The sequence below is a fragment of the Canis aureus genome, chromosome 8 (assembly GCF_053574225.1).
Source record: "Canis aureus isolate CA01 chromosome 8, VMU_Caureus_v.1.0, whole genome shotgun sequence".
Taxonomy (NCBI): Eukaryota; Metazoa; Chordata; class Mammalia; order Carnivora; family Canidae; genus Canis; species Canis aureus.
Genome location: NC_135618.1, coordinates 51,903,602 through 51,929,711, shown reverse-complemented (window position 1 = coordinate 51,929,711; position 26,110 = coordinate 51,903,602). Strand labels below are relative to the sequence as shown.

Here is a 26,110-nt window from a genome sequence, read left to right as displayed (position 1 = left end):
CAGTCTGATGTGCATTTTTAAAAGATTGTTGGCCATGTTGTGAACAAGGCACTGTGGAGGGGCACAGGTGCTAGAGGCAGACCAGTTTGGAGGCCATTACAACTGTCCATGGTTAGGATCCTTAACCCTGAGTCTGACAGGTAATTGATTAGGTTGCAATGATGATACTTGTTTTCAAATATATTGAACGTGCTCTTGCACTGATTTCTATCTTTAGGAAAGTCGTGACAAGCGTTACCTGATCCAGAAACTCACAGAAGCCCAGAGGGATATGAAGAACCGACTGGATTATCAATGAGGATCCCGCCACGTGTGGCTCATGAGCTGACCTAGTGACCTGCCAAGACTACAGGTCTGGGTTCGGAGCAGAAGTTTTAAAATATATTTTTCTGGAGTTGATGTTTTCTGAAGGTGACTCCATATGTGCAGCTGCGGTGGTGGTATTTTTGGCACCCGGGCCCTATGTAGGGCTTCAGTGACTTAGAAAAAGCAGGTTCAAACCAAGTGTTTGCATATAGACCAGCAGCTTAGTGACTCTCCCTCAAAACTAACTTATTAAGCTGTTAGAACAAAGACTGAGGAAAGAGAGCCCTTTTATATTTCTAAAAGCTTATTTATGTTGTCTTTTACAGTTAACTGTAGAGGTCACCTGTTCATGAGGCTGGTTTCTTTGGAACCAGGTTCTGGGGGTTTAGGAGAGAAGTGTTCCTTAAGAGGTAGTTACCTCTTTGAATGATTCTGTAGATTTAAAAGGAGACCAGATTCTTCCTTTTTTTCATAAAGAGAAATCCTTGAATTGGGATGTTTGGAACAGATGGTGGAAACATGGGAGAGGATGGTTGTGTAATCCTAGCTACCTGGTTGTAATATGAGAGAGAAAAGGCATTCCTGCGGTGTGAATAAGCAGGAATACCTGGATTAAGCTTTAGGAGGAGGGGAACAGCCGCAGATTGAGGGCCTTGACGTCTTAGCTTCCTGGGCATTTTGCTGCAGCCTTCTTACTCAGGGGAAGCTGCCTCTATGGTGCTGAGTCCCTTCTGGGCCTACGTTCCAAAGACTTAGTAGAGGGCTCTGGGTCATCAAAATTAAGAGGCAAAATTTCAGGTCTTCCAAATGCCATTTCCCTTGCTGCCCTGAGGTCTCCATTTCTGACAGACATTTCACATTTTGGAGCCTGGCATAGAAGGGCAGTTCAGTATATCCAGGGAGCACAGAGCTCCACAGTTTATGTGCATGATGTGTGTTGGAAGAGGTGGGTTGCAGCATCAGACCAACCTGAGTGTCCTAGAACATACAATGCCAGTGTCTTCCAGGCACATATGCATATATATAGGGCTATTGTTTTCTTGTGCCTAAAATTTTTAGTTTTATTTTACAAAGTATGCACAGTATTGCTTAAGGTTTCCGTTATAGTAAGAAAAAAGAAAAAAGAAAAAAAAACATGTGCAATAAATACCTCAGCATAAACTTACCTGAAATTGATAGCTCTGAACCTTTTAATAGAAGTCTAAATTATTTCACATCATCAGTTCTCATCCTAATATCTTCAGAATCTTTTCCAAAGTACTTAGTTTTAGAACAGACTGAGCCTTTCTTCTGTTGTTTTCCTTACTTTCACTGGCTCGAAACCTTTTCCTAGGGAGGATCCTGGAGTTTAAAGCTGGGTACATGTTCTAGAAAGCTGCTGCTATGAGTATTTCCCACCCGCACCCCTGCCCTCCATTACTCAAAAATGATTGCCTCCTTGCTCTGAGGAGCAGAGCAAGCTTGCTATAGCTTCACATTTCTGTATATTTGCCCCTTTGCCATCTCATTTTCTTGGTCTTCCCCCAACATTAGCATTAACATGGGATTATTTATGTACCTGTGAAACTGATGAGTTTTTCAAGCTAATAATAACTAGTATCATGGAATTTTGAGTAACCAAAAGTTCACTCTATCCTCACTTGAAAAAAATTCTTATTGTTGGCCTTTTTGCCTAGCACACTTATGTTTTTGCCTTCACCATGCCTCTGAGGACAGTCAAGTTGTGTTGTGTGTGCGTGTGTGTGCGTATGTATGTAAGTGTGTGAGATGGAAACTGTTTTCTTTCCCTATTATAAAGTTGATACTGGTATATGTTAATATGTTCATTTGGTTAATGAATGAATTTGGTTAATGTATGCTAATATAGTCATTTTGGTTACATGCTGCTGATTTACATACCTTTTACTTGAATGTTTTTATATATTTTGATAACTTTAATGACTTCAAGTGATGTCTGTATAATTGCTGAAGCACAGATCTCTAACAAATGTGCCTTAAAACTACTGATTAAACAGTATCTTGAAGGTTTAAAAACGTGTTTGTGTATATTTGAATTCATGGAGGTTTCTTGTCATCGCAATCAAGCGATCATGGAAAACTGTAACAGTTTGTAAAGTTGCTCTTTGCCTCTTCCTAAAATCACAGAACTATTTAATGCAATCACCAGATGAGTGCTTTTAAGACTCCTTGACTCCAAGGAGGAGTCTATGTGTGTTTTATACTAAAAAGACATAGGTTGGGGCGCCTGGGTGGCTCAGTGGTTGAACATCTGCCTTTGGCTCCTGTCATGATCCTGGGGTCCTGGGATCAAATCCCTCATCGGGCTCCCTGCAGGGAGCCTGCTTCTCCTTCTGCCTATGTCTCTGCCTTTCTGTCTCTCATGAATAAATAAATAAAATCTTTAAAAAAAAAGAGAGAAAAGATATAAATTATTTCAAGCACTCCCCTTCCCACCCCCTATCTCCTTAGAGGGAGCCACTGCTAATGTTTATTCTCCCAGAAAATTATAATACATATTCAAATAGATCCATGTATGTGGTTGAATATATGAAGTATATATTTTTGAGCTTCTCTTTTTTTTTTCTTATAGCATCTTAAAGATCTTTCCATATAAATAGTCACTTCATTCTTTTTAATAGCTACACAGCATTCCACCGTATCAGGGTATACTTCCATAAGGGTTAGCTCCTTTTTTTTTTTTAAGATTTTATTTATTCATGAGAGACACAGCGAGAGGCAGAGACACAGGCAGAGGGAGAATCAGGCTCCATGCAGGGAGCCCAATGCAGGACTCGATCCAAGGGCCCCAGGATCACGACCTGAGCTGAAGGCAGATGCTCAACCACTGAGCCACCCAGGTGCCCCAAGGGTTAGCTCCTTGCTAGGCTAGATACTTGGTTCAGCTCACCAACACTGATCCCCATCCATCATCCTGTTACAAACTCGAGGAGCTGGAATCTTAAAAGTCCCTGCAAGCATGTCTCTATTTCTCTGTTCTGCCTTTTTCTCCTAAAGAACAGGTTCTTGTTCTCTATCAAAGCAGGATTCCATATTCTTGAAATCACAAAATATTCTCATCCCAGTGAAGAGCAGAAGTCAATTAGGCAAGTTTTTAGTTTGCATTAACTCTTAAGTGGCAATATGTGATTGCAGCTACTCATGAGTAAATAATGATGGAAAAAGGTATGGGTTTTGCCAGAGTGGAGCTGCAAGGTCTAATCCCTGGGAAGATAGGACTTCTGAATGTGTCTTCTTTACATACGGTATGACTTTATTAGTAAATTCCATCTGGTGTATTTTCTCTCCAATGCATAGGGTGCTTGGGACCTGGCATGGCTTTGCTACTTAATTGTATAATTTTGTACAGGTGTCTTCACCTTTCTCAGATAAAATTTCCTTATCTTTAAATGGAAAATAAAACATATATTTACTTTTATTTTTGAGAATGGAGTTAGGGACTAATATGCTTTTTCTTTGTGAAATTTTGTTTTCTCATTATAAAAATACTTGTTGGTTTTTTTTTTTTTAATTAGAGAGATAGAGAGACCACATGAATGGTGGGGGTGGGGGGAGAAGCAGACTACCCACTTAAGGGAGTTAGACGGGGGCTCAATCCCTGGACCCTGAGATCATGACCTGAGCCGAAGGCAGCTGCTTAACTGACTGAGCCACCCAGGCACCCTATTCCCAAATTCTTTTTAAGATATCACAGAGGGAGGGAGGATGGGATGAAAAGAAAGAAAAAAAATGTTGGTATTCTCATTTCTTTTTCACTTACTGTGTTTTTCAAAAGTTCTTTATAAGCATTTCAATTGGCTACATAATATAATATCCAGATGGGTCATAATTTTTAACATTCCTTTGCTGCTTAACATTTTGTTTTCAAATTTTCCTGACAATAACTGTGACTTCTATAAATTTTTATTAACTTTTTTTTCTTCTTAGGAGCAGAGACCTAGAAGTGAGATTACAACAAAGGTTTAGAAAGAACATTTGAAAAAAAGAAAAACATTTGAAGGCCTTTGAGAGGTTTATACTCTCAGTATAAAGTGAGAATGTTATATCATCCTCACTTTCACTAAGAATTTAGGTTTAAGAAACTATAATTCACCATAATTTAAAATTATTGTAGTTTGTTAAAATAAATAAACAAATAAATAAATAAAATTATTGTAGTTTGTTAGAGTAGTTTGAAAGCAACTAGTACCTCAATTATTTTATAGTATATATTAAATGTTTTATAGTAACTTGGAAAAAATATATAATCCAAGGGTGTAAAGCAGAAAGTGAAAGCCCCCTTCTCACAATCCCAACCTTTTAAAGTTACCAATATTAAATGCTTTGTTATATATCCTCCCAGGTATGCATCTTTGATTTTTTTTCCCTTCTCATATATCCTACATTTGAAAAATTATTCCTATTAGATAGATCCCTTAAAGTAAGTAGGGCTGTTGTATCATGGGATTTGTGTTATTTTTTAAATATCCAATAAAAATATTTTCATAGGACTTTTTCGTTAGTTTTAGAATCACAGCAAAATTGAGACGAAGGTAGAGATGCCGGTACGCTCTTGGCCCCCACACATGCATGGCCACCCCCATTCTCCATATCCTCCACCAGAATGGCACATGTGTTAGAGGTGATGAGCCTACACGCACGCACTGGGTATTCACGTTAGGATCCGCGTCGCTGGATCTCCTCTCCATTACCCTGCATACCGCCCCAAACCATCTGCACCGATACGGATGCATACCAAGAATAAAGCGAAAACAAACAAAAAATCAATGTTCTCTGTACGAATCCTAAAACTAGAGAAAACGACAAAATTTAAATCGGCTGTTAGCCCCACCACGGACACTACTGACCATGTGGTGAATTTAATTTCATTCCACAATTTCTACTTTTTAAAATTTCTGCTATTTTAAAGTCGATGTAGGATACATAGAGGAAACTCTCCTTCCATGTTAGTAATGGAAAAAAAATACAGTGGCTGCGCCAATAAAGAATCCCTTCGTGATCCTTTTCCCCCAGAATTTACACCGGGGCAGGATCTTGGGAAGAGCCATGTAGCATCCTCATCTCCCTAGCAACCCAAGTCTCTTACACAATCGTCGTGGTCTTGAGTGATTGATGGTGGTCGCATCCAATACCGTCTTCTCACTTGCCCTTTCCAACCAATCAAATGGAAGTAGCGGCCTAGGGGGCGTTCCCACCGGTGCAACTGGGGGGCAGTGTCGCTCTGACGCCTGCTGTGCGTCATCAGTCTGCGCTCAACACACGTTTCGCCCGCTCCGCGCCGGGGAGCGGTTACCTTGTCGCAACAATGAGCTGCGCCGCGCGGGCGGCGGTCCGCTCCCTGTGGCGGCTGCGCGCGGGCACCCTGCGGCCTCTCACAGGTAAAAGAGGAGCGCGGACGCGGATGCGCGGGAAATCGGCGGGCCAGGGAATTCGTCGGTGTCCTGGGCCGAAGAGGTCACGGGGGCCGACGTTCGTCAACGTCATCCGGCTGCGACGGAGGCGTGAACCTGAGGGCGCTGATAGGCGGGGCGGGAGGGGCGTGGCGTTCCGCCGGGACGCTTGGGCGGCGCGTTGGGCGATGACGTCATTGTGCACCTGTGCTGGGCGGTCCCTGCGGTAGCGGTCGGCGTTCCGGGCGGAGGACAGGTGGCGACCTGGAAAGTGCAGAGTCCGCGTTGCGGTCGTGCGGCCGGCGGCGTGGGCTTGGTAGAAGCGTAGGTTCAAAGGTCGCACCCCTGACTTACGGGGTCCCCTTGTCTGCATTTTAACAAGACCCTCGAATGACTTGCTTGCTCTCTAAAGCTAGAGAAGCACCAGGGGGGTGGAGGAAGCTTAGAATTCGGATTAGGGAGATGGGTTAGGATCTCCGGTCCTTCTCCAACCTTTTTTTTTTTTTTTCCATTAGAGCTGCCCCAGAAAATTGTTGTGAGGTCTTTTTCTCAAATTTAAATCATGTGTGTACCACCTAAAGATTTTTTTTTAAAGATTTTATTTATTTATTTTTTTGTAAATTTATTTTTTATTGGTGTTCAATTTACCAACATACAGAATAACACCCAGTGCTCATCCCGTCAAGTGCCCCCCTCAGTGCCCGTCACCCAGTCACCCCCACCCCCCAAGGATTTTTTTTCTTTTTTTGCCTTTTAGCAATACCATTTGTACTTTTGATTACTAGATGTGCTTTTTCTACGACGGTGTTCCGTTTTCAAATTCAGTAATTTCATGGAAACGGAATCCTTATGGTAAAGACGGAAAACCAGTATTGCCTGCCCCTAACAGAGTAATCAAAAAAATAAATGCTCTGGAAACAAGTATTAGGAAGGTATTTGTAAACTGAGACATTCTGTTTGATGAAATCAAAAAGATTGCAAAGGAATTTAGAAGAAAGTAACTCTTACTACATGGGTGTATTTAATGCATGTTCGTAAATCACTTAATATCTTCCGATATACCGCTCAAAATCTAGGTACCATCATTGTTAGGTGTTTCACCCTTTGGGAAGGCACTAACATGATATAATGCATTTGAGAGCTTTTAGCACTGAGCCCCAACTTTATTTTTACTCAATTTTAAGATGTGTGACAATGCAGGCAAAACTCAGGATTGTTTTTTTTTTGTTTGTTTGTTTTTTTTTTAAACTCAGGATTGTTAAACGTGACTTTTAACGTTCTTTTGTTGAGCCCGTGAGCGTAACAGAATAAGAGTCCCTGTTTTTCATTTATAAAGTTACTTTGCTTCCTGTATCTCATTTTATCGTTATAACTCAGTAAGAAAGGTGTTACTATTGTATGTCTCCTTAGGAAGGAAATAACCTGATGATTATTGCCAATTTTATATATAAGAAATGGTGATTCTGATTTGCCCAAGGTTAGTGTTAAAGACAGAAAACATCTTTTCTTTTCTTTCTTTCCTTCCTACCCCTCTCTCCCTCTGTTCCTTCCCTTCTCCCTTCCTTGATTTTTCTTTTTCGGTAATCTCTACCCCCAACATGGGGTTTGAACCAACAACCCTGAGATCAAGAGTCACATGCTCTACCAACTGAACCAGCCAGGTGCACCAACCATCCCATAATTTTTAAAGATACCTTGTAGAGATTGTGAAAAGGTAGAAATGGCAAATATTTCAATACCCAATCTTCCACACACCCCACAAAACATCATCTATTAGGTGCCTGAATCTGGGAAAGTGGTGCAGTGCTAGGGAACTATTTAGTATGGTTTTTTTTTTTTTTGAAGATTTTATTTATTTATGATAGACATAGAAAGAGAGAGAGGCAGAGACACAGGCAGAGGGAGAGGCAGGCTCCACGCCAGGAGCCCAACGTGGGACTCGATCTCGGGACTCCAGGATCGCGCCCTGGGCCAAAGGCAGGTGCTAAACCACTGAGCCACCCAGGGATCCCCCTGTTTAGTATGTTTTTAACAGAAATATAGTGCTGTCCATCAGAAGTCAGCTGTGTGTTTGAACTCATCCTGTGTACTCAGTCCCTTGCTATTTCTCATTAAATGTGTTTTTGGTTGTTTTTTTTTTTTTTTAATGAGTATTGGCTTGTCTTAAAGTTCCTTCCCATTAATATGTTTTTAGATAGGAGTAACAAATGAAAGAAAAGGCGAACAAGATTATCTTGAGGAATAGGGCCAGCTCATCATTTTCAGTTTTAATTCCTAGCAGTCATGTTTCTGCAAGGAGGTCAAATTAATGGGAGCACCAGTTCTTGGACTTAGAGGCAACAACTTGGGACAGCTACCTTGATTTCATCAAATGTGTCAAATTGTTCTCCATATAAAAACATGGGCATTAACCACAGTGACCTGCTGTCTGATGGCATAGATCTGAGTGGTGCATTATACCTAGCAGCATTTGGACTCCATCCAGTTGTTGATGTCTACTTCCCAGGTTTCATCCAGTTTCGTGAGTCAGATGTGCTCAGTGAGATGGAGCAGGTTATATGGAAGAGGGGATCAAAGCTGGGTCACCATGCTTCAGACCCCCATGTCATGCTCCTTTGTTTAATGAGGCATTTAAAACCCCACCTGGTCAAAAAAGTTCAAATGAAGAATCACCCCAAATTTTATCTGGCCTACCCCATCACTTTTTGTCCAAAGTACTCAAGCCTTTTAATGAAAACCCTACAGATGTACTCAAAGTGAGGTTTTCTGCACATTTTCAGGGTGTTGATGTTAGCCTAAATGAAAAGAAGTATGTATTAACGATATGGTAGGCATACATAAGAGCCTTGGAACACATCTCAAGATGATACCAACACACATCACAGTTCACATTACAAACTTACTGGCCTCCCTGGGTCTCCACTTTCATAACTGCAAAATGAGCTGATAACACGTTATACACCTAAACTTGTAAAACTCTAAGGTAAAAAATTTGGGGGGTACCTTAATGTAAGGCTCAGAGAACACATTGAAGGTGTCACTACTAGGAGATTTTTTTTTTTAAAGACTAAATTTAATCTGTCCTGAATAATTTACATTTCAAAGACAAGAATTTCATTGAACTGATAGTATACCATAACAAGATCAGTCCTAAGCCCCAGGGCACATTTTCCAAATCCCATGCCCATGGGTGTTTTGAGAGGACTTAAATCTGTGGTTCTCAACCTTGATGCAGAAAAGATTTGTCCAGAGCTTTTATAAAAATCCACCCTGAGATTAATTGGGGAACAACACCCATGGTTTTGAAAGCTCCTCAGGAGGTTTTGTGCAGCCAGGGTCAGGAACAAAGTAGGCCGGGTAGGGAAGTGAATTGTTCATCTAGAGGCCACGTGCCTTGCTGCCACGTTAGCTGCCTGGTGAAAAGACAGGTTCAGTATTTCCAGATCTTTCTGTGATTAATGTGAAGCCAGAAATCCAGATCTTTAGGTAAAATCTATGCTTTAAGTGTTGGTAACTAATTCATTAAAAAAAAAACATAGGGATCCCTGGGTGGCACAGCAGTTTGGCGCCTGCCTTTGGCCCAGGGCGCGATCCTGGAGACCCAGGATCAAATCCCACGTCGGGCTCCCGGTGCATGGAGCCTGCTTCTCCCTCTGCCTGTGTCTCTCCCTCTCTCTCTCTCTCTCTCTCTCTCTGTGGGACTATCATAAATAAATAAAAATTAAAAAAAAAAAAGATGGGCGGGAGCGTGCCTGGCTAGCTCAGTCATTAGAGCATGGGACTCTTGATCTTACGGTTGTGAATTCAAGCCCCGCATTGGGCTTGGAGCCTACTTAAAAAAAAAAAAAAAAAGCAAAAAAGCAAAAGAACACTGCAGATTAAACAGAATACATTTATGAGCATACCCTACCCACGGGGAACTCATCTGTGACCTTTGTTCTAAGGCGCCTCTTTCTTCTGCCTATAAAAGGAAACATCTGTTTTACTCAGGAGTAATAAAGAATAAAAACATTTGTGTTGCAGCGTATGGAAGAAGAATTGGTGTCAGGTTTTACAGTTCAGGAATGACCTTAGACAATGTCAATCGGGCAGCTGTGGATCGAATAATCCGGGTGGATCATGCAGGTGAATATGGAGCAAACCGAATCTATGCAGGACAGATGGCTGTCCTGGGTCGGACAAGTGTCGGGCCAGTCATTCAGGTGGGTACTTCATTATCTCCACCCACCCACCCACTGGCCTAGTCTTACTGAACAGCAGGGGGGTCCAGAAGCCTTCAAGCCATGAATCACATGAGGTCATACATTTGCAAGGGAGAGCAAAAATTGGTTATTTTAGGGTGGGCAGTGGAGCCAGTGAAAAATATATTATTCTTTTTATGTGTATGGCACCTGGGTGGCTCAGATTGTGATCCCGGGGTCCTGGGATCGAGTCCCACATCAGGCTCCCCATAAGGAGCCTGTGTCCCTCTGCCTATGTCTCTGCCTCTCTCTGTGTGTCTCTTGTGAATAAATGAATAAATAAAATCTTTAAAAAAAAGTATCCTTTTTATGTGTAAAGCACAGACATACAGTACACAAACAGATATATAGTATACCTGAAGTATTAAAATCACATCATGGAATGGGCAGTAAAAAAGGGTTGAGAATAATTGCATTGGTGAAAGCACCAGTTGCTGAGAGGTGGTGATCCTGTCCCCAGTGGGGATATTTTATATATATATTTAAAGATTTTTAAAATTTATTTATTCATGAGAGACACAGGCAGAGGGAGAAGCAGGCTCCTTGCAGGGAGCCCAATGCAGGACTCGATCCCGGGTCTCCAGGATCACACCCTGGGCAGAAGGCGGGTGATCCCCAATATTTTATATTTTATAATGAGAGGCAGAGAGAGGGGCCTGGGCTTTGTTGTCACAAAGACCCGGGTTCACGTTCCAGCTTTCTTCCACCTACCTGTGTGACCTTGAGGAGGTTCTATGACCTCTCTGGGTCTCCATTTCCATATCTGTGAAATGAGCTGATAACACCTACCTCATTGGGTTTGGGTGACGAATAAATAAGGTGGCAGTCATAGGGCAACCAACACCATGTCTGGCATGTAATAGACAGCACGAGTTAAATTGCCTGCTCTGAGTTCTTGGGCAAGTTGCCTAATCTCTCTGTGCCTCACTTTATCTGTATAATGGGGATAATAATAATAGTTTGTGCAGATTAAGTGAATTGCCTTCGTAAAGCTATTTGATAGCGAGTGCCTGGCACTTAAAAAGTGCTGTAATTTGGGGGATCCCTGGATGGCTCAGAGGTTTAACGCCTGCCTTCAGCCCAGGGCGTGATCCTGGAGTCCCAGGATCGAGTCCCATGTCGGGCTCCCTACATGGAGCCTGCTTCTCCCTCTGCGTGTGTCTCTGCCTCTCTCTCTCTCTCTCTCTCTGTGTCTCTCATGAATAAATAAATAAAATCTTAAAAAAAAAAAGAAGTGCCATATGTTAACTCTTTTATCATTCTCCCTTTTTCCTTTGTTTTTTTTAATAATAAATTTATTTTTTATTGGTGTTCAATTTACCAACATACAGAATAACACCCAGTGCTCATCCCGTCAAGTGCCCCCCTCAGTGCCCGTCACCCATTCACCCCCACCCCCCGCCCTCCTCCCCTTCCATCACCCCTAGTTCGTTTCCCAGAGTTAGGAGTCTTTATGTTCTGTCTCCCTTTCTGATATTTCCTACCCATTTCTTCTCCCTTCCCCTCTATTCCCTTTCACTATTATCTATATTCCCCAAATGAATGAGAACATACAATGTTTGTCCTTCTCCGATTGACTTACTTCACTCAGCATAATACCTTCCAGTTCCATCCACGTTGAAGCAAATGGTGGGTATTTGTCGTTTCTAATGGCTGAGTAATATTCCATTGTATACATAAACCACATCTTCTTTATCCATTCATCTTTCGATGGACACCGAGGCTCCTTCCACAGTTGGGCTATTGTGGACATTGCTGCTATAAACATCGGGGTGCAGGTGTCCCGGCGTTTCATTGCATCTGAATCTTTGGGGTAAATTCCCTTTTTCCTTTGATATAAATGATACTTCTATTCTAGCAGTCTAGAGGGAAATGACACAATAGGTGATATGATTTTGGAATGGGCTGAACACCTCATTTCTCATTAATTGTGGACTTTGTCCTTGAATAGGCTATGCGGGTCCAAGAACTGCTGGAGCCATGGTTCATGGCCCACTTATCTGGAATTGAGGGAACAGGCTCTTCTCTTGGTTTGTTGGCACCCTCTGTATCCACGATGCTTTTCAGTTGATGTTTTGCTTTTTCCCTCAAGAATTCAAGGGGAGAGGGGGAAATAGCAGTTCTCATTTTTCATTACATTTCCACATTGCTTCCTTTTTCCGACTTAGAGCATGTAGCTTCTCCTTGGTATGTAGCCGGTGACCTCTATGTGATGCTTGCATGTCTTTATTGTTATGTTTCTTACAGAAAATGTGGGATCAAGAAAAGGACCACTTGAAAAAGTTCAACGAGTTGATGGTTGCATTCAGGGTGCGGCCGACGATTCTGATGCCCTTTTGGAACGTGGTGGGGTTTGCACTGGGTATGTGTCTGTCCAGAAGAGCTTACATGAGCTTAGGGATCTGGCAGTGATTAAATCGGTAAAGTACCGATTTCGTAATTCTTTATGTGTCCTCTTAACCACCCTTTTATTTCCTTAACATTTTTAAAAGTCAAATGGACTTTTTTGGGGGGCTTAAATTTACTTAATTTTACTTACTTTCTTTTTTTTTATTTTACTTAAATTTACTTAAATATTTATGTATTTGAATCAGTACTTTTATAAATAGAAGGTGCGATAAAAGCAAATACAACAGAGAAGGAAAAAAACAAGAGCAATTCAGGTATATCCAGGTGATGTTCTCTGACAAAGGTTCTAAGCTTGAGATCAGCTCACTCTTAAAAAGGGAGAAGACTGGAGATCCCTGGGTGGTTCAGTGGTTTAGTGCCTGCCTGCCTTTGGACGAGGGCATGATCCTGGAGTCCCGGGATCAAGTTCCTCATCAGGCTCCCTGCTCTCTCTCTCTTTCATGAATAGATAAATAAAATCTTAAAAAAAAAAAAAAAGGGAGAAGACTAAATGTTAGAAAAGAATCAAAGACATACCCCAAATGAAGACTTTCTTCTTGCTATAATGAGAGGGTTCAAAAGAGCCTTGAAAAGAGAATAGCATTCTTACTATGTGATTCGGGATTTAACAGTGTGACCTAGTACCACCTAAAACCGGTTTTCACTGGGCAGGTTGCTCCTAAGCATAGATGGCAGTGTCTAGAGACATTTTTGGCTGTCACAATCAGGGCTGCTACTGGCATCCAGTGGGTAGAGGCCAGGGGTGCTGCTAATGTCCTCCAATGCCCAGGACAGCCCTAACAACAGGGAATTACCCAGCCCCAGAGCCTGGAGTACTGAGCTCGACTAACTCTGACCTGACATGATCTCTCCTCACCAGTGTGGTCTCAGTCCCATCCCTTTCTGCTCTGGATTTGACAATTCCAGGTGCAGGAACTGCCCTGCTTGGGAAGGAGGGAGCAATGGCCTGCACTGTGGCTGTGGAAGAGTCCATAGCACATCACTATAACAACCAGATCAGGACGCTGATGGAGAAGGATCCTGAAAAATACGAGGAGCTTCTTCAGGTATTTGAATATACTCTGGAAAGGGGCTGCCAAGGGAGAAAAGGGCAACTTGGTAAGGAGGAAAAAAAAATAGAAAAGTAGGGAATGACAGGCCTTAGAAACCTAGGAGAGCACCTCATTCTAAAGGTAGCAAGCACAGAAAGCCAAAGCCGTGGGCCCTGGTCACATGCTCAGGGAGAGCTGGGACCAGAAGCTATGTCTCCGGAGCCCACATCTATATTCTCCACTTCTGGATCACTGAAAGATTCTGAACAAATGTGAGCACAAAACCCTCAGAATAAATAAATGAAATAATAGGTATCTTCAGATGATGTTCTATAGCAAATAAGGGAACTGTTTAATTTTTTTTTTTAAGTCTAAATTAGGGATTGGTAAATCCTGGCCTGGGGCAGACCACCTATTTCTGTAAATTGTTTTATTGGAACATAGCCACACCTGCCCGTTTAGATGTCCGTGGCTGCTGTCCCTAGCAGAGTTAAGTAGGTGTGAAGGGGACCATACTGCCTGTGGAGCTTGAAGTGTTGATCTCCGGCCCTTCATAGAGAAAGGTTGCCTACCCCTGTCTTAGATGGTAGTATGAGGATTTAACCTCCAGGAGGAGATAGGACAGCAGGAAAGTTGGATCCTGACTTGCTTTGATTTCTTTGTATTTAACCAGGTGATAAGGAAATTTCGGGATGAAGAGCTAGAGCACCATGACATAGGCCTTGAACATGACGCACAACTGGTAGGAGACCTCCCTTTACTATTTGCTTGTGGGACTCTGGGCACCTTATTTGGAAGAGGGGTGAGAGGTTTTTGTGTCTTGAGAAGTAGATTTCATTGTAACCACCAAAGAAAGCAAACTAAAACAGTGCTTTGACAAAAAAGCAGGCCAATGCGTTGCTCCCAGCTGGGATCTTGTTTCTTGCTTCTTCCTTCATCATTTCCACTAGCAGCTTCCTTCCCCTTCCTGACCAGAAACCAAATGATTCAAATGCTCTGACAGTCATAAAACCACCCCAACCTGATGAATTAAAAGACATTGTTAGATCTTAAGTCTTATCCAGAGAGTTCCAGCCTTGCCATACCAGGCCATGTCTTCCTGCTACAAGTGAACGTAGAACATGTTTCTTTTGTTTGCTTATTATCATTTTTAACAGGCTCCAGCATACACCATTTTGAAGAACCTTATCCAGGCCGGATGCAGCATGGCGATATATTTATCAGAAAGATTTTAAAGTATGTCCATTTTCCCCTGTCTACAAAAGATGACAGTGATTTAACAAATGGCACTGGCAGAAAAGGAAATGTGCAATTATTGTTATATGAAACTTGTTAATAAACTGCAGGAGCTTGTTTTTTCATTAGTAAAACTGTCTAGTGTTTTTTTTTTTTTTTTCCCCTGTACTGCCTTCTGCTAGAAGGCTGACCGCTCACCGGGTTTATTCCAGTTAAAACAAATGAAGCTCTTCCTTGTTTGTTCCATAGTCCATTATTTTGTAAAACATTAAGAATGAATCATTAAGAAAATAATGGGAATTTTTTTTTAGATTTATTTATTTATTTTGGAGGGGATGGGAATGCACACGCATGAGTGCAGGAGAGAATCTCGAAGCAGACTCCCTGCTGAACACAGAGCGTGGCAAGGGGCTTGATATCACGACCCTAAGATCATAACCTGAGCCAAAAGCAAGAGTTGGATGCTCAACTGACTGAGCCACCCAGGTGTCCCAGAAATAAGAGAAATCTTTAAGAAAGAAAATTTGATTTCACTCCTAACCAAAGGTAATTTCAAACATGAGGGTGTTGAAGATCAACAAAGCAAGACTGTCAAATCCATTAGTTAAATAGAAAACTGCCGTTATTTCCAGCGGCCTCCTTAGCTGCTCTTCCTCTCTTCTAGATTTCTCCTTACCAGAGGGTGCCAGGGTGTCTTGCATGGCCCAGTTTTGTCTGTCCTCTTTGTCTTGGTATCCCATCCTGCCTTGTGGCTCATTCCCTACCATTCCCTTTTCAGCCCAGCTTTCTTATTTCCAAATATCCAACTGTCTACCCAGCTCTTCCACTTGGAAGTCAGAGAGACCCTCAAGCTCCACGTGCCCCATCTGAACTCCTCCCCCACCTCCATCCCAGTGACCCAGCTGCGTTCCTTATCACAGTTAATAGCAGCTCCATCCTTCTGGTCCTCAGAAATCTCTAGACTCACCTTTGACACCTACCTAAATCACACCTCCATCCAGTCTGCCCGGACATCCTACAGGCTCTGCCAAAGCCTTTTCACTGCCTCAGGAGCTGCCACCCTCATCTTACCTGGATTATTTTAGAAGCCTCCTTACTATTCTTCCTGCCTTACCCTGTCCTCCCACAATCCATTCTCCACCCACAGCCACAGTGATCCTTTGAACTGTATGCCAGGCCATGTTCCTGCTCAGCTCAGAAACCCCCAATGACTTTTCCCAGTTCCCTCAGCATCAGAGTCAAAGTCCCTAAAATGGTTTCTAAGAACCTGTGTGATTTGGCCCTCTGACCCCTTCCCCTTTTCCTCAATGTGCTCCAGCCATGCTGGCCTCCTTGCCATTTCTCAAAACACCAAGCAAGCTCCTGTCTCAGGGCATTTGCAATGGCTATTCCCTCTGCCTGCAGATAGCCACATGGACAAATCCCTCACCAACTCTCAAACTTTTGTCTCATGTCACCTCTTAAAGGAGGCCTACCCTGACCACCTCTTTCAAAATTGCAAACCCTATCCCACTGCATGCTTCATCCCACTTGTTCAACTCTTCCATTTTTTTTTCTCCCCATAATGCTCATCAACTTCTGGCATATTATATACTGTACTTACTTGGTTTTTGTTTGTTTCTCCCTGCAAGACTGTAAGCTGTATAGGTCAGGAATCATTTTAATCACTGGCACATAAATAGTCATCAGTGGGATTGGATGAAGAAATAGCTCTCCCTTGTTAGAAGTCATTTTCACATAACTAGCAATTCAAGACTACTCCATGTGCTTCTCCACAAAATTCAGTAGAGATTTATTTATTGAAAAGATGCTACCAAGTCAGGCTGGGCCCCTGGGTTCTAGATCTATAGAGTATGGTTTGCTATAAAACTCAAAATCTTCCAGCCAAGAAGAAAACACACACACACACACACACACACACACACAAAACAAAAAACAAAAGCAAAACATGCTACCAAGAAACCAAAGAAAGGCCATTCTCTGTGCTTCTTGCTGATTTAAAAAGAAAACAACAAAAACCAGGCTGGGTATCCACATGCAAAAGAATGAGTTTGGACCCTTATTTCACAGCATATACAAAAATTAACTCAAACAGATTAAAAATACAAATGGTAATGCTAAAACTCTAAAACTCTTAGAAGACGTAGGGGGAGTCTATGTGACCTTGGATTAGACCAGTTTCCTAGATTTGACACCAAACGTACAAGTAACAAAAGAAAAAAGCTTAGATAGATAGGACTTAATCAGAATAGGAACTTTTGTGCTCTTCAAGAAGGTGAAACATAGCCCACAGAATGGGAGAGAATGTTTGCAAATCATAGATCTGATAAGGGATTTGTACTTAGAGTATATAAAGAACTCTTACAACTCAACAATAAGACAAATAGCCCCATTAAAAATAGTCAAAGGATGTGAATAGACCTGTCTTCACAAAAGATGTACACATGGCCAATAAGCATTTGAAAAGATGCCCCAAATCATTAGTCCTTAGGGAAAATCACAGTGAGATAACAACCCACAATTACTACTCAAAACGTAGAAAATGACCTATTGGCAAGGGTATAGAGGAACTGGATCCTCATTAAATACAGTTACCATATGATACAGTAACTCTAGGTATAAATCCTGAAGAAATGAATACCTGAGTTCAAACAAATACACCTACATGAATGCTCACAGAAATGTTATTCCTAATAGCCGAAAGGTGGAAACAATCAAAATGTCTATCACCTGATTTGTAGATAAGCAAAATGTAGCATATCTATACCTTGGAATATTATTTGGTTGTAAAAAGGAATGAAGTAGTGTATAAAAAAAAAAGGAATGAAGTACTACTGAACGTGCTACAATATTGATAAACCTTAAAAACATGATATTCGGGCACAAAGTTGCAGAATGCGAAAATGAAAATGCTGGAGAAAGATGGTGATGGTTGCCCAACGATGTGAATGTACTTTAGGCCACTGACCTCTACACATAAAAATGGTTACATGATAAATGTTATGTATAGTTTACTACAATTAAAAAGAAAAGCTAAGTGAAGGAAGCCAGACAAAAGGCCACATGTTGTATGATTCCATGTATATGAAATGTCCAGAAGAGGCAAATCCATAGAGATAGACTAGTGGGTGCCTAGGTTGTAAGGAATGGGGGGCAATGGGGAGTAGCTGCTAATAGATAGTTTCTAGAATTTGGGGTAATGAATGTTCTAGAATTAGCTGGTGGTGATGGTTACAGAACCTTGTGACAATAGTGAAAAAAAAAAAACCATTGAATCAAACACTTGAAAATGGCGAATTTTATGGTATGTGAAGAAATGCAATAAAAAATACAGGATTTATAGTTTTTTGCTGTAAATGAGAGCAAATTTCAATCCCCTCTATTGAGTGGGGAAATGATTTCTTTTAACATGCCACCCTTCAAGTCAGCAAAGCATGCAGAAGCCTTGATCTTCTGAGATGCTGATGCTGCATCTTGGCCTCCCATGTCAAAGCTAATTTTTAAGTATTGCAGTCAGGAATCTTAGTCATATAAAGATATTTTGTACAATACCTATTAAAAGCCCAGATTTGTTGCTGTTTGTTTAGCACCCCGTTCAGAATTGATGGCTGATGTTTTGTGCTTCTGAGAGCTTCCAGAACAAGACCAGAGAGATCTTCCAAATCCCCCTGTGGTTGTTTTTAATTCTATTACAGCTTGTCCTCGAGTATTAACAAGGTAATCTTGTCTTTCCCTTACTTTACTGCTCTGACCTTTCAGGGAAAATGTGATTTTAAAATTGGACACCATCCAAAGATGATGCCAGGAGGACAAAGGATGTTATTCTGGCAAGCAGCATAGTTCCAAAGAGGCAACCTGAGATACGATTCCCTTGCTACTCAAAGTGTGGTCCATAGACCAACAGCAGTGGTATCTCCTGGCAGCATGTTAGAAATGCAGAATTTGGAGCTCCTCCCCAGAACTTCTGAATCAGAATCTGCATTTTAACAAGATGTGGTGGTTTTAGACTATGTCCACAAATTCCTGGATACTCTTCTGTTCAGTGGAGCCTAATGGCCCTTGCCTCAAGTGTAGGCTGTGCTTAGTGACTTGTTTCTCACAAATGGTGGAAACGATGGAGTGTGACTGCCAAGGCTGCCTGGTCATAAAAGAGGTTGCAGCTTTTACCTTTCTCTCCAAGATCACTCAGTCTAGGAAAAGCCAGCTGCCATGTGGTGAGAACACTCAAGCAGTTAATCTGTGGAGAGGGTCACAGGGCCAAGAGCTGAGGCCGCCTGCCAGTAGCCATGATGTGCACCATCGTGGAAGTGAATCTTTCAGCCCCAGTCCTACCTTCAGATGATGTAGTCCTGGGCGACATCCTGCCTGCAACCTCATGAGACACCCAGAGCCAGGATCACCCAGCTGTCCACTCCTTGGTTCCTGACTCTCAGCAACTACTTTCGATGATAAATGTTTGCTGTTTTCAACTGCTGAGTTTTGGGGTGATTTGTTATGTGGCAATAATTAACCAATACCCAACACCTCCAGGTGATTTGGAAGCACATTAGTGCAAGAAGCTGAACTGGACCATGAACTTTTGGACGGCAGAGACCGTCTTGGTCATTTCCATACCTTCAGAGCTTAGCACAGTGTCTGACACTCCGTAAATTTTTGTTGGAACAAAATACAAAGTTAAATTGCCCTGTTTTTAAGAAGTGAAAACTTTTTTTTGGTAAAAAAAATAATGCACACATTCCCATGGCGAATTTGTGCTAAAGGGTATTTAGAGTGACAAGTAGATCTCTCTGTAGACTGCTGTTGCTTTTCAGGAAACTGTGACCAGCAGCTGCCTTACTTTGTGATCAGCTATTAGCAATCTGTCACATAAGACACTACATGGATTTCTTTCTTTTCCCCCCTTCACTTCCCAAAGAAATAGTTGCCTCGAGATGAAACACTATAAAAATGACATATAGGTTAAAAAAAAAAAATGCACAGGAGCTCCTGGGTGGCTCTCAGTCAGTTAAGCATCTGCCTTTGAGCTTGGGTCAGGATCCCAGGATCCTGGGATCGAGCCCCACATCGGGCTCCCTACTCACTGTCAAGTCTGCTTCTCCCTCTCCCTTTGTGGTCTCCCACTCTCTCAAATAAATAAAATCTCCAAAAGAAAAGAAACAAAGCAAAACCCAAAAACCAAAACACAAGGCACTGCTTCCAAACGTATCCCTAAAAGTAACCACTGTTAATAATTCATCGTGTACCTCTCCAGACACTCGAATCTTTTATCCATACATGGACACTTTTGGGTTCGGATCGCTCCTCACTTGGAATAATACTGTGCATCTTTGATCTGCAATCTGTGTTTTTCTTTGGTGCCTTATTGGCCATCGTTCCAGGACAACATGGGTAGATGCACAGCGTGCCCCTGGTTGGCGGCAACACTCTTCCATTTCACAGCTGACCCACCGCCACCACCTGGACGCTGCCTGGCTCCCACCCAGCAGTACTGCTCTGCCTCACCCACTCCATTCCCCCACCGCCCCCCACCCCTGGGGGCACCAGCTCCCCTTGCCCCCTTTAGGGAGGAAGGAGGTGGAAACCCAGTCTGCAGGAGCCGGATGCCCTTGAACTTTACCACCAGGCCACTTGGCCTCTAATGTCCTCTCTTCCTTTATCAGTGGACAATTCGGTCATTAGTAACACAAAATTTGGGGACATCTAATGCTTCTGGGGACCACATTTGAATACAGATTCCGGAATTTCAGGAGAGACCTCTCGGCCTTCTCCTTCTTACCCCTTTCGGAGGGGTTCAATACTCTTTCGAGAACATGATATAGACTGGATCCTCACTCCAGGGCCGCCTTAAAAGGAGGCCTCCTTCTTGATCTGATGATCTGAGCAGAAGAAAACATGACCTTTCCCCACCAAGGGAACAAAAGAAACCTTTCCTTAAAACTGGTCTTTTCTGGCTCTTGCCAGATCACAAAAAGGCCTTTCCGACCGAACACGTTTGCAAAGGTTGAAAAGGCGCCTCTGGCCTTCGGGGACGTGCTTCCTCCCACTCGTTCTCCCGGGATGTCAGCCGTTGGGGGCGGTGACAGACAGGCGGCAGCTCTGACCCGGAGCGCGTCGGCAGCCAGGCCGCGGGCGCGCCAAGGGCAAAGGAAGGTCGCGGACTCGGCGGCGCCCGCCTTCCGCCACCAGGGGGCGCCCGCGCCCCGAGGTCCGAGTCCGGCCCGCAGAGCTGGCTGCTAAGTCACGTCCAGAGGGTCCCAGGGACAGCGCCTGGGGAGCAAGGCGAGGCCTCTGCTACGCGTTTTGACGATCCCCATTAATCCCCCCTCCCCATCCCCGCTCCCAGAGCAGAATGGATTGGCACGTTGGCGCCATGCAAGAGGCGGAGGGCAGCACATACATGTGCCAGTGCGTGTGGGCCCAGGGACCTGAGAGCATCCTTCTCAGGAAGGATGCATTTTCCTTCTTAGGAAAGGGAGACAGGAAAACACAGGGGAGGAGATCAACCCCTGCCGAGGGGTACCACGCGGAGAAACCAGCCCCAAGCATCCCGCAGTGCCCAGGGGCCTGCACTGAGCATTGATTCATTATTTCACCCTGCTCCCTGGACACAACTTGCTCGCACACCTTCTTCTGGCTCACATGATGGGCCCTTTTTCTGATGAAGGCCATTTACCCTCCTAAGCCATTTATCTCATAAGTGATGTCATCCCACACACTTATCTTATCTCTCTTGGATTCTATCATTGAGGGTCGTTCCCTGCTTTCCTACCATCTCTCCATCGTGGCATGATGCTGTGTAAGGCAAGGCCTGTCCCCACACCTCACTGGCCCCGAGTTAATGTTTGATAAACTAATTTTAGCAAAAAAAAAAAAAAAAAAAAAAAAGCAAAACACATATGAACTCATAAAATGAAACCAAATGAATTGACGCCAGTAATCACAAGTAATGACAGACAATCCTCCTGCTGTCAATGTGAATAGACCTAGAAACTGTAAGGGGAACCGTGCTGAGTGGAGGATGGAAGAGCAGGAGGGGAGAGATGGCACCTGAGGCAGAACACAGGAGACAGAGGTTCACTGTAAGGGAGCAGTGGCTGGACAGCAGAGGAGAGGCTGTCTGCAAGGAGGGGGGCCCGGGGGGCTGTAGTTAGCAGGGGTGGGGGGACGTGAGAACGGATGGAGACACACTGAGTTCTTCTTTGGTACTTGCACCTAGTCCTAAGTGGCCCATTGGTCAGGTGGGGCCTATAGGTATTTGGAGGTGGGTCGCCTGCTGAGCCTGTTTGCTTCAGCCCAGTGATCACTGTGGGTCCTTTTACCTTACACAGGTTTCCATTGCTCAAGCCTCTTGCCTAAAAGCAGCCTCTACAGAAATATCTGGATGAAAGTATGATGTTGGGAAAGAGGGACCTTCAACCCTCTCGTCCATCTGCTTCCTTAACCCCGCGTGAGCCTGGCAAACATGTAACCTGCAGCTGTGCCTCAACTCTTCTTCCTCAAAACGCTTTTCCTTTATTGCCACTGTGTTTGGTTTTTTGAGAATTTCCCTTTATGATACTCTCTTCATTTTTTAAAATGTCAATTATGTTTCTAGGGTTATGCAGAATTTTCTAATTCTTATTCCTGGAATGCTTACCTGGGCATGTGCATCAGAATCAACTCCTGAGATTAAAAGAAGAAAAAAAAATCTGCTCCTACTGAACAAGAAGCTACATGGCTGGCTTGAGGGATGAATATATTTTAAAAATTCACATGGGGTTCTGATGGGCAGACCTGGTTAAGAATCAGTGGTTTCATGCCATAAGGGCTTCATTTTAAAATCTGTCCCCAAATGGATGCTTTCCCCTGCTTTATATTTTATTTGGGGGGGGGGGGGTGGCTGATTCAGGATTTCCATTCTGTTCTACTCCCTTCCTGCACTGTTTTCTCCTAAAATGTGACTTGTTCCAGTTTTCTCCAGTCCATTCAGTACCATGACAGCTGGAAACATGTTCCAGACCAAGTTGTCTTCATGGGTTGGAAACAATGGGGAAGAGCAGTGCTCTCAGTTCGGCTGGGGGATGGGGAGGGATGGGGGGGGGGTGTAGAGAGCAGTCTTTGTGTAGTATTTTCCATGCTTAGCTTCCAACTGGCTTTATTGAATCTATAAAAGAATTGTGAGGAGATGCCACCTGTTGCACTTGCTTCCTGATGCTCTGTGTATGTATTTATGTTTAAGTAAGACAAGGTCACTAAAAGAATAATTATCTCAATTTTTTTGGTTTTAAGGGAGTATATTATCCTAGGTGCTGCAGAATAAAACAATTTTATTTTAATTTTTTAAAAAGATTTTATTAATTTATTCATGAGAGACACACAGAGAGATGCAGAGACATAGGCAGAGGGAGGAGCAGGCTCCCTGCAGGGAGCTCAATGCAAGACTCAATCCCAGGACCCCAGGATCATGACCTGAGCCAAAGGCATATGGTCAACCACTGAGCCACCCAGCCGTCCCTCACAATCCTTTTTTATAGCATTTAGAAGAGACATAAAAGGGATCCCTGGGTGGCGCAGCGGTTTGGCGCCTGCCTTTGGCCCAGGGCGCGATCCTGGAGACCCGGGATCGAATCCCACGTCAGGCTCCTGGTGCATGGAGCCTGCTTCTCCCTCTGCCTATGTCTCTGCCTCTCTCTCTCTGTGTGACTATCATAAATAAATAAAAAATTTAAAAAAAAATTTAAAAAAAGAAGAGACATAAAACATCTCTACTTTGCTATGATAGAAAATATTAGTTCTGCTAAATGAAAAACCAGATGTTTTCTTCAGGTATGGTTTGATCCAGGAGCTCAAACCAAATACAGGTTCCCCACTCAGTCTTTCTGCTTTCCACAGTGTCGATATTAGGCTCACAATGACACCCCTCCTCCCCCCGTGGCTCTCCTCCTGTGTGGCAGCAGAATTAGGGCAGCACTTCCATGCATCACCTCCTAACACTCCTCCACCTACAAGAAAGATAAGGATCTCTTCCTCTAGCTTCTGCAGAAGAGAGAAAAACTTTGCTTTCCCAGAATCCACAGCCCATACACCCCGACTCCCCATCTCTAGACTCATTTTTCTCCATTCAGGCCACATTTCTCCTTGTCAGCCACTCACCGTGGTCTCCAGGGGATGTCCTTACCTTTCTCCACCTGTGAAATGATTGCCCCAGGTTGTCACGGATGAACCTGAAAAACATGTGCTAAGTGGAAGAAGCCAATCACAAAGAACCACAAATTATTATTCCATTTACAGGAAATGTCCAGAATAGGCAAATCTCTAGAGACAGAAATTGGATTAGTGATTATTGCCTAGGGTTGGGAAGCAGGTCTTGGGGAAGAAGGTGACAGCTAAGGAGTTCAGGGTTCTTTTGGGGATAATTAAAATGTTCTAAAACTGTGAGGATGGTCGCACAACTGTGTGAACAGAATAGAAGCCATTGAATTGTCACCTTCGATCGGTGAATTGTGTGATATGTGAGTTATATCTCAATAAAACTGTTGGGGTTTTTTTAGAGGTCATACGTGTCAAGTGCTTTTTACAGTACCTGGCACATCCTTTCTGCCTGTTTCACTAGGCCCAGAGGTCACAGTGGCTTCCCACTGTAGCAGACCCTGAGGGGTTCATCAGACCTCAAGTTTAAGTTTCTTTCTTTTCTTTTTTTTTTTTTTAAGATTTTTAAAAATTTATTTATTCATGAGAGACACAGAGAGAGAAGCAGAGACACAGGCAGAGGGAGAAGCAGGCTCCACACAGGGAGTCCAACCTGGGACTCGATCCTAGAACTCCAGGATCAGGCCCTGGGCTGAAGATGGCACTAAACCGCTGAGCCACCCAGGCTGCCCTTTAATTTTCTTTCATCCTGACCTTGTCTTTCCGAATAGCCCCATCATAAACCCCCTTTATTGTCTTTATTATCTCCTTTTGAGTGTGCCCCCCTTTCCTGCTAGGACTCTGACTACATTAAGACCTGCTCCAGAAGAAGAGCAGGACTTACTGGCTACTTAGAAAGGAATTTTGTGTGTTCAGTTGACTGGGCCACAGGGTGCTCAGGCATTTGGCCAGATGCTGGGTGTCTCTGTGAGGGTGTTTTTGGTTGAGGTTAACATCTGAATCGGTAGACTGAGTAGAGCAGATTGCTCTTCTAATTGGGGAGGGCGGGTGGTGGGGAGTGGACCTCCTCTAATCAGTTGAAGGCCTGGATAGAACATAAAGTGTGATTTTCTGGAAAGTAGGAGGCAATTCCTTCTGCCAGACTGCTGGACTGGCACCCTGGTCCTTTCCTGACTCAGTACTTCAGCTGAAACATCAGCTCTTTGGTCTTTTGCAGACTGGAGCTATTACCATTGGCTCTCCTGCGTCTCCAGCCTGCTGACTGTATACATCTTGGGACTCTAACAGCCTCCCCACTCACGTGAGTCTCTTTTTCTATAAATGTAGATTGTCTTGATTCTGTTTCTCTGGAGAGCCTCGACAAGGACAGGACCCAAAGGAAAGATGAGTCAGTGGTGAGTTTCTGGCTGAATGACTAGGAAAACTATCAAAATATAGGAAGAAGTAAGGAAATCAAATCAAGGCAAGTGGTTGGTGTGGGGATGAGAGGGTTTTCTTTTTCATTTACAAACACTTATTTAACATCTGCCCTGTACCAGATAGAGTGCCAGCCCCTGGGGATTGAAAGATCCACGCCGTTGACTCCACTAGAGGCCAAATCCATCCTCGACTCTATCTTTAGCCTCACTCTCAGCATTGAATTAATCTTAAGATCTGTCATTTTAACCTTTCTGGATTGCTTTCAAATATGTATCTTTGGCGGATAGAGATGGCTTCCATCAGAATCACCATTCCTGCCCACCCCCCATTCCTTTAAGACTCACAACATTTTGAAATGATTTCATTCTGAGTTCAGGAGGACTGTGGTCATATGTGAGGTAGATGAAGAACTTTTATATGTGGAATCGGAAAACAGAAAGTCACTGGTATTGATCAAAGTGCATGGACACAAAGTATATTTTGTAATTCCATATTACTTCAGGTGGCAGGACGGAGGTTGCTACCAATGTTTAGGTTTTTGTTTTTTTTTAAGATTATTTATTTATTCACGAGAGATACAGAAAGAGAGGCAGACACAGGCAGAGAGAGAAGCAGGCTCCATGCAGGGAGCCTGATGTGGGACTCGATCCTGTGACTCCAGGATCACGTCCTGAGCCAAAGCCAGATGCTCAACCATTGAGCCACCCAGGCGTCCCAATGTTTAGTGTTTGTAGGAGGGTGAGATAGTGCCAGAAGAAAAATTATTTGCAGTTATTCCATAAAATCCCATTAGTCAAAACAGGGCCCAGAGTAGAAGAAAGATGGGTGGGGGGCAGAGGACAGCTCCAGAAAGAGGGAAAAAAATACCCATCCTGAGCATCCCTCCTCCTGAGAGTCCCTTTATACTTTATCCCCCTCTGATGGAAGGAAA

The 26,110-nt window shown here is 43.3% G+C and overlaps 2 protein-coding genes and 1 long non-coding RNA gene across 6 annotated transcripts in view; 2 read left to right on the top strand and 1 right to left on the bottom strand.

Moving 5' to 3' along the window:
• Positions 1-9,916, top strand: part of TMC7 (transmembrane channel like 7) — a 62,281-nt gene extending 52,365 nt beyond the window's left edge. For 2 of the 3 annotated variants that reach the window (XM_077906777.1, XM_077906776.1), the window contains exon 16: positions 218-2,340. In XM_077906777.1, coding sequence (XP_077762903.1) covers positions 218-298 — 81 coding nt within the window. In that variant the 3' untranslated portion in view covers positions 299-2,340. Of the gene's footprint in view, positions 1-217; positions 2,341-9,737 lie in introns of those variants that run through there. The other variant, XR_013384984.1, reaches the window with a different exon arrangement.
• LOC144319066 (uncharacterized) lies at positions 459-5,792 on the bottom strand. Its single transcript, XR_013384985.1, has 2 exons — positions 5,172-5,792; positions 459-4,261 (listed from the first exon to the last, which is right to left on the bottom strand). It is a non-coding gene; the product is annotated as an uncharacterized LOC144319066 (long non-coding RNA).
• On the top strand, positions 5,543-22,147 carry COQ7 (coenzyme Q7, hydroxylase). Of its 2 annotated transcripts, none has more exons than XM_077906780.1 (6): positions 5,543-5,702; positions 9,738-9,916; positions 12,203-12,317; positions 13,271-13,410; positions 14,069-14,137; positions 21,960-22,147. In XM_077906780.1, the coding sequence occupies exons 1-6, from the start codon at positions 5,630-5,632 to the stop codon at positions 22,014-22,016; spliced, it is 633 nt and encodes a 210-aa protein (XP_077762906.1). In that variant the 5' UTR covers positions 5,543-5,629; the 3' UTR covers positions 22,017-22,147. The 2 variants fall into 2 exon arrangements, with proteins under 2 accessions (XP_077762906.1, XP_077762905.1); XM_077906779.1 differs by lacking the exon at positions 21,960-22,147 and adding an exon at positions 14,553-14,765 and having other exon boundaries at positions 5,544-5,702.
• The last annotated feature ends 3,963 nt before the right edge of the window (positions 22,148-26,110 follow it).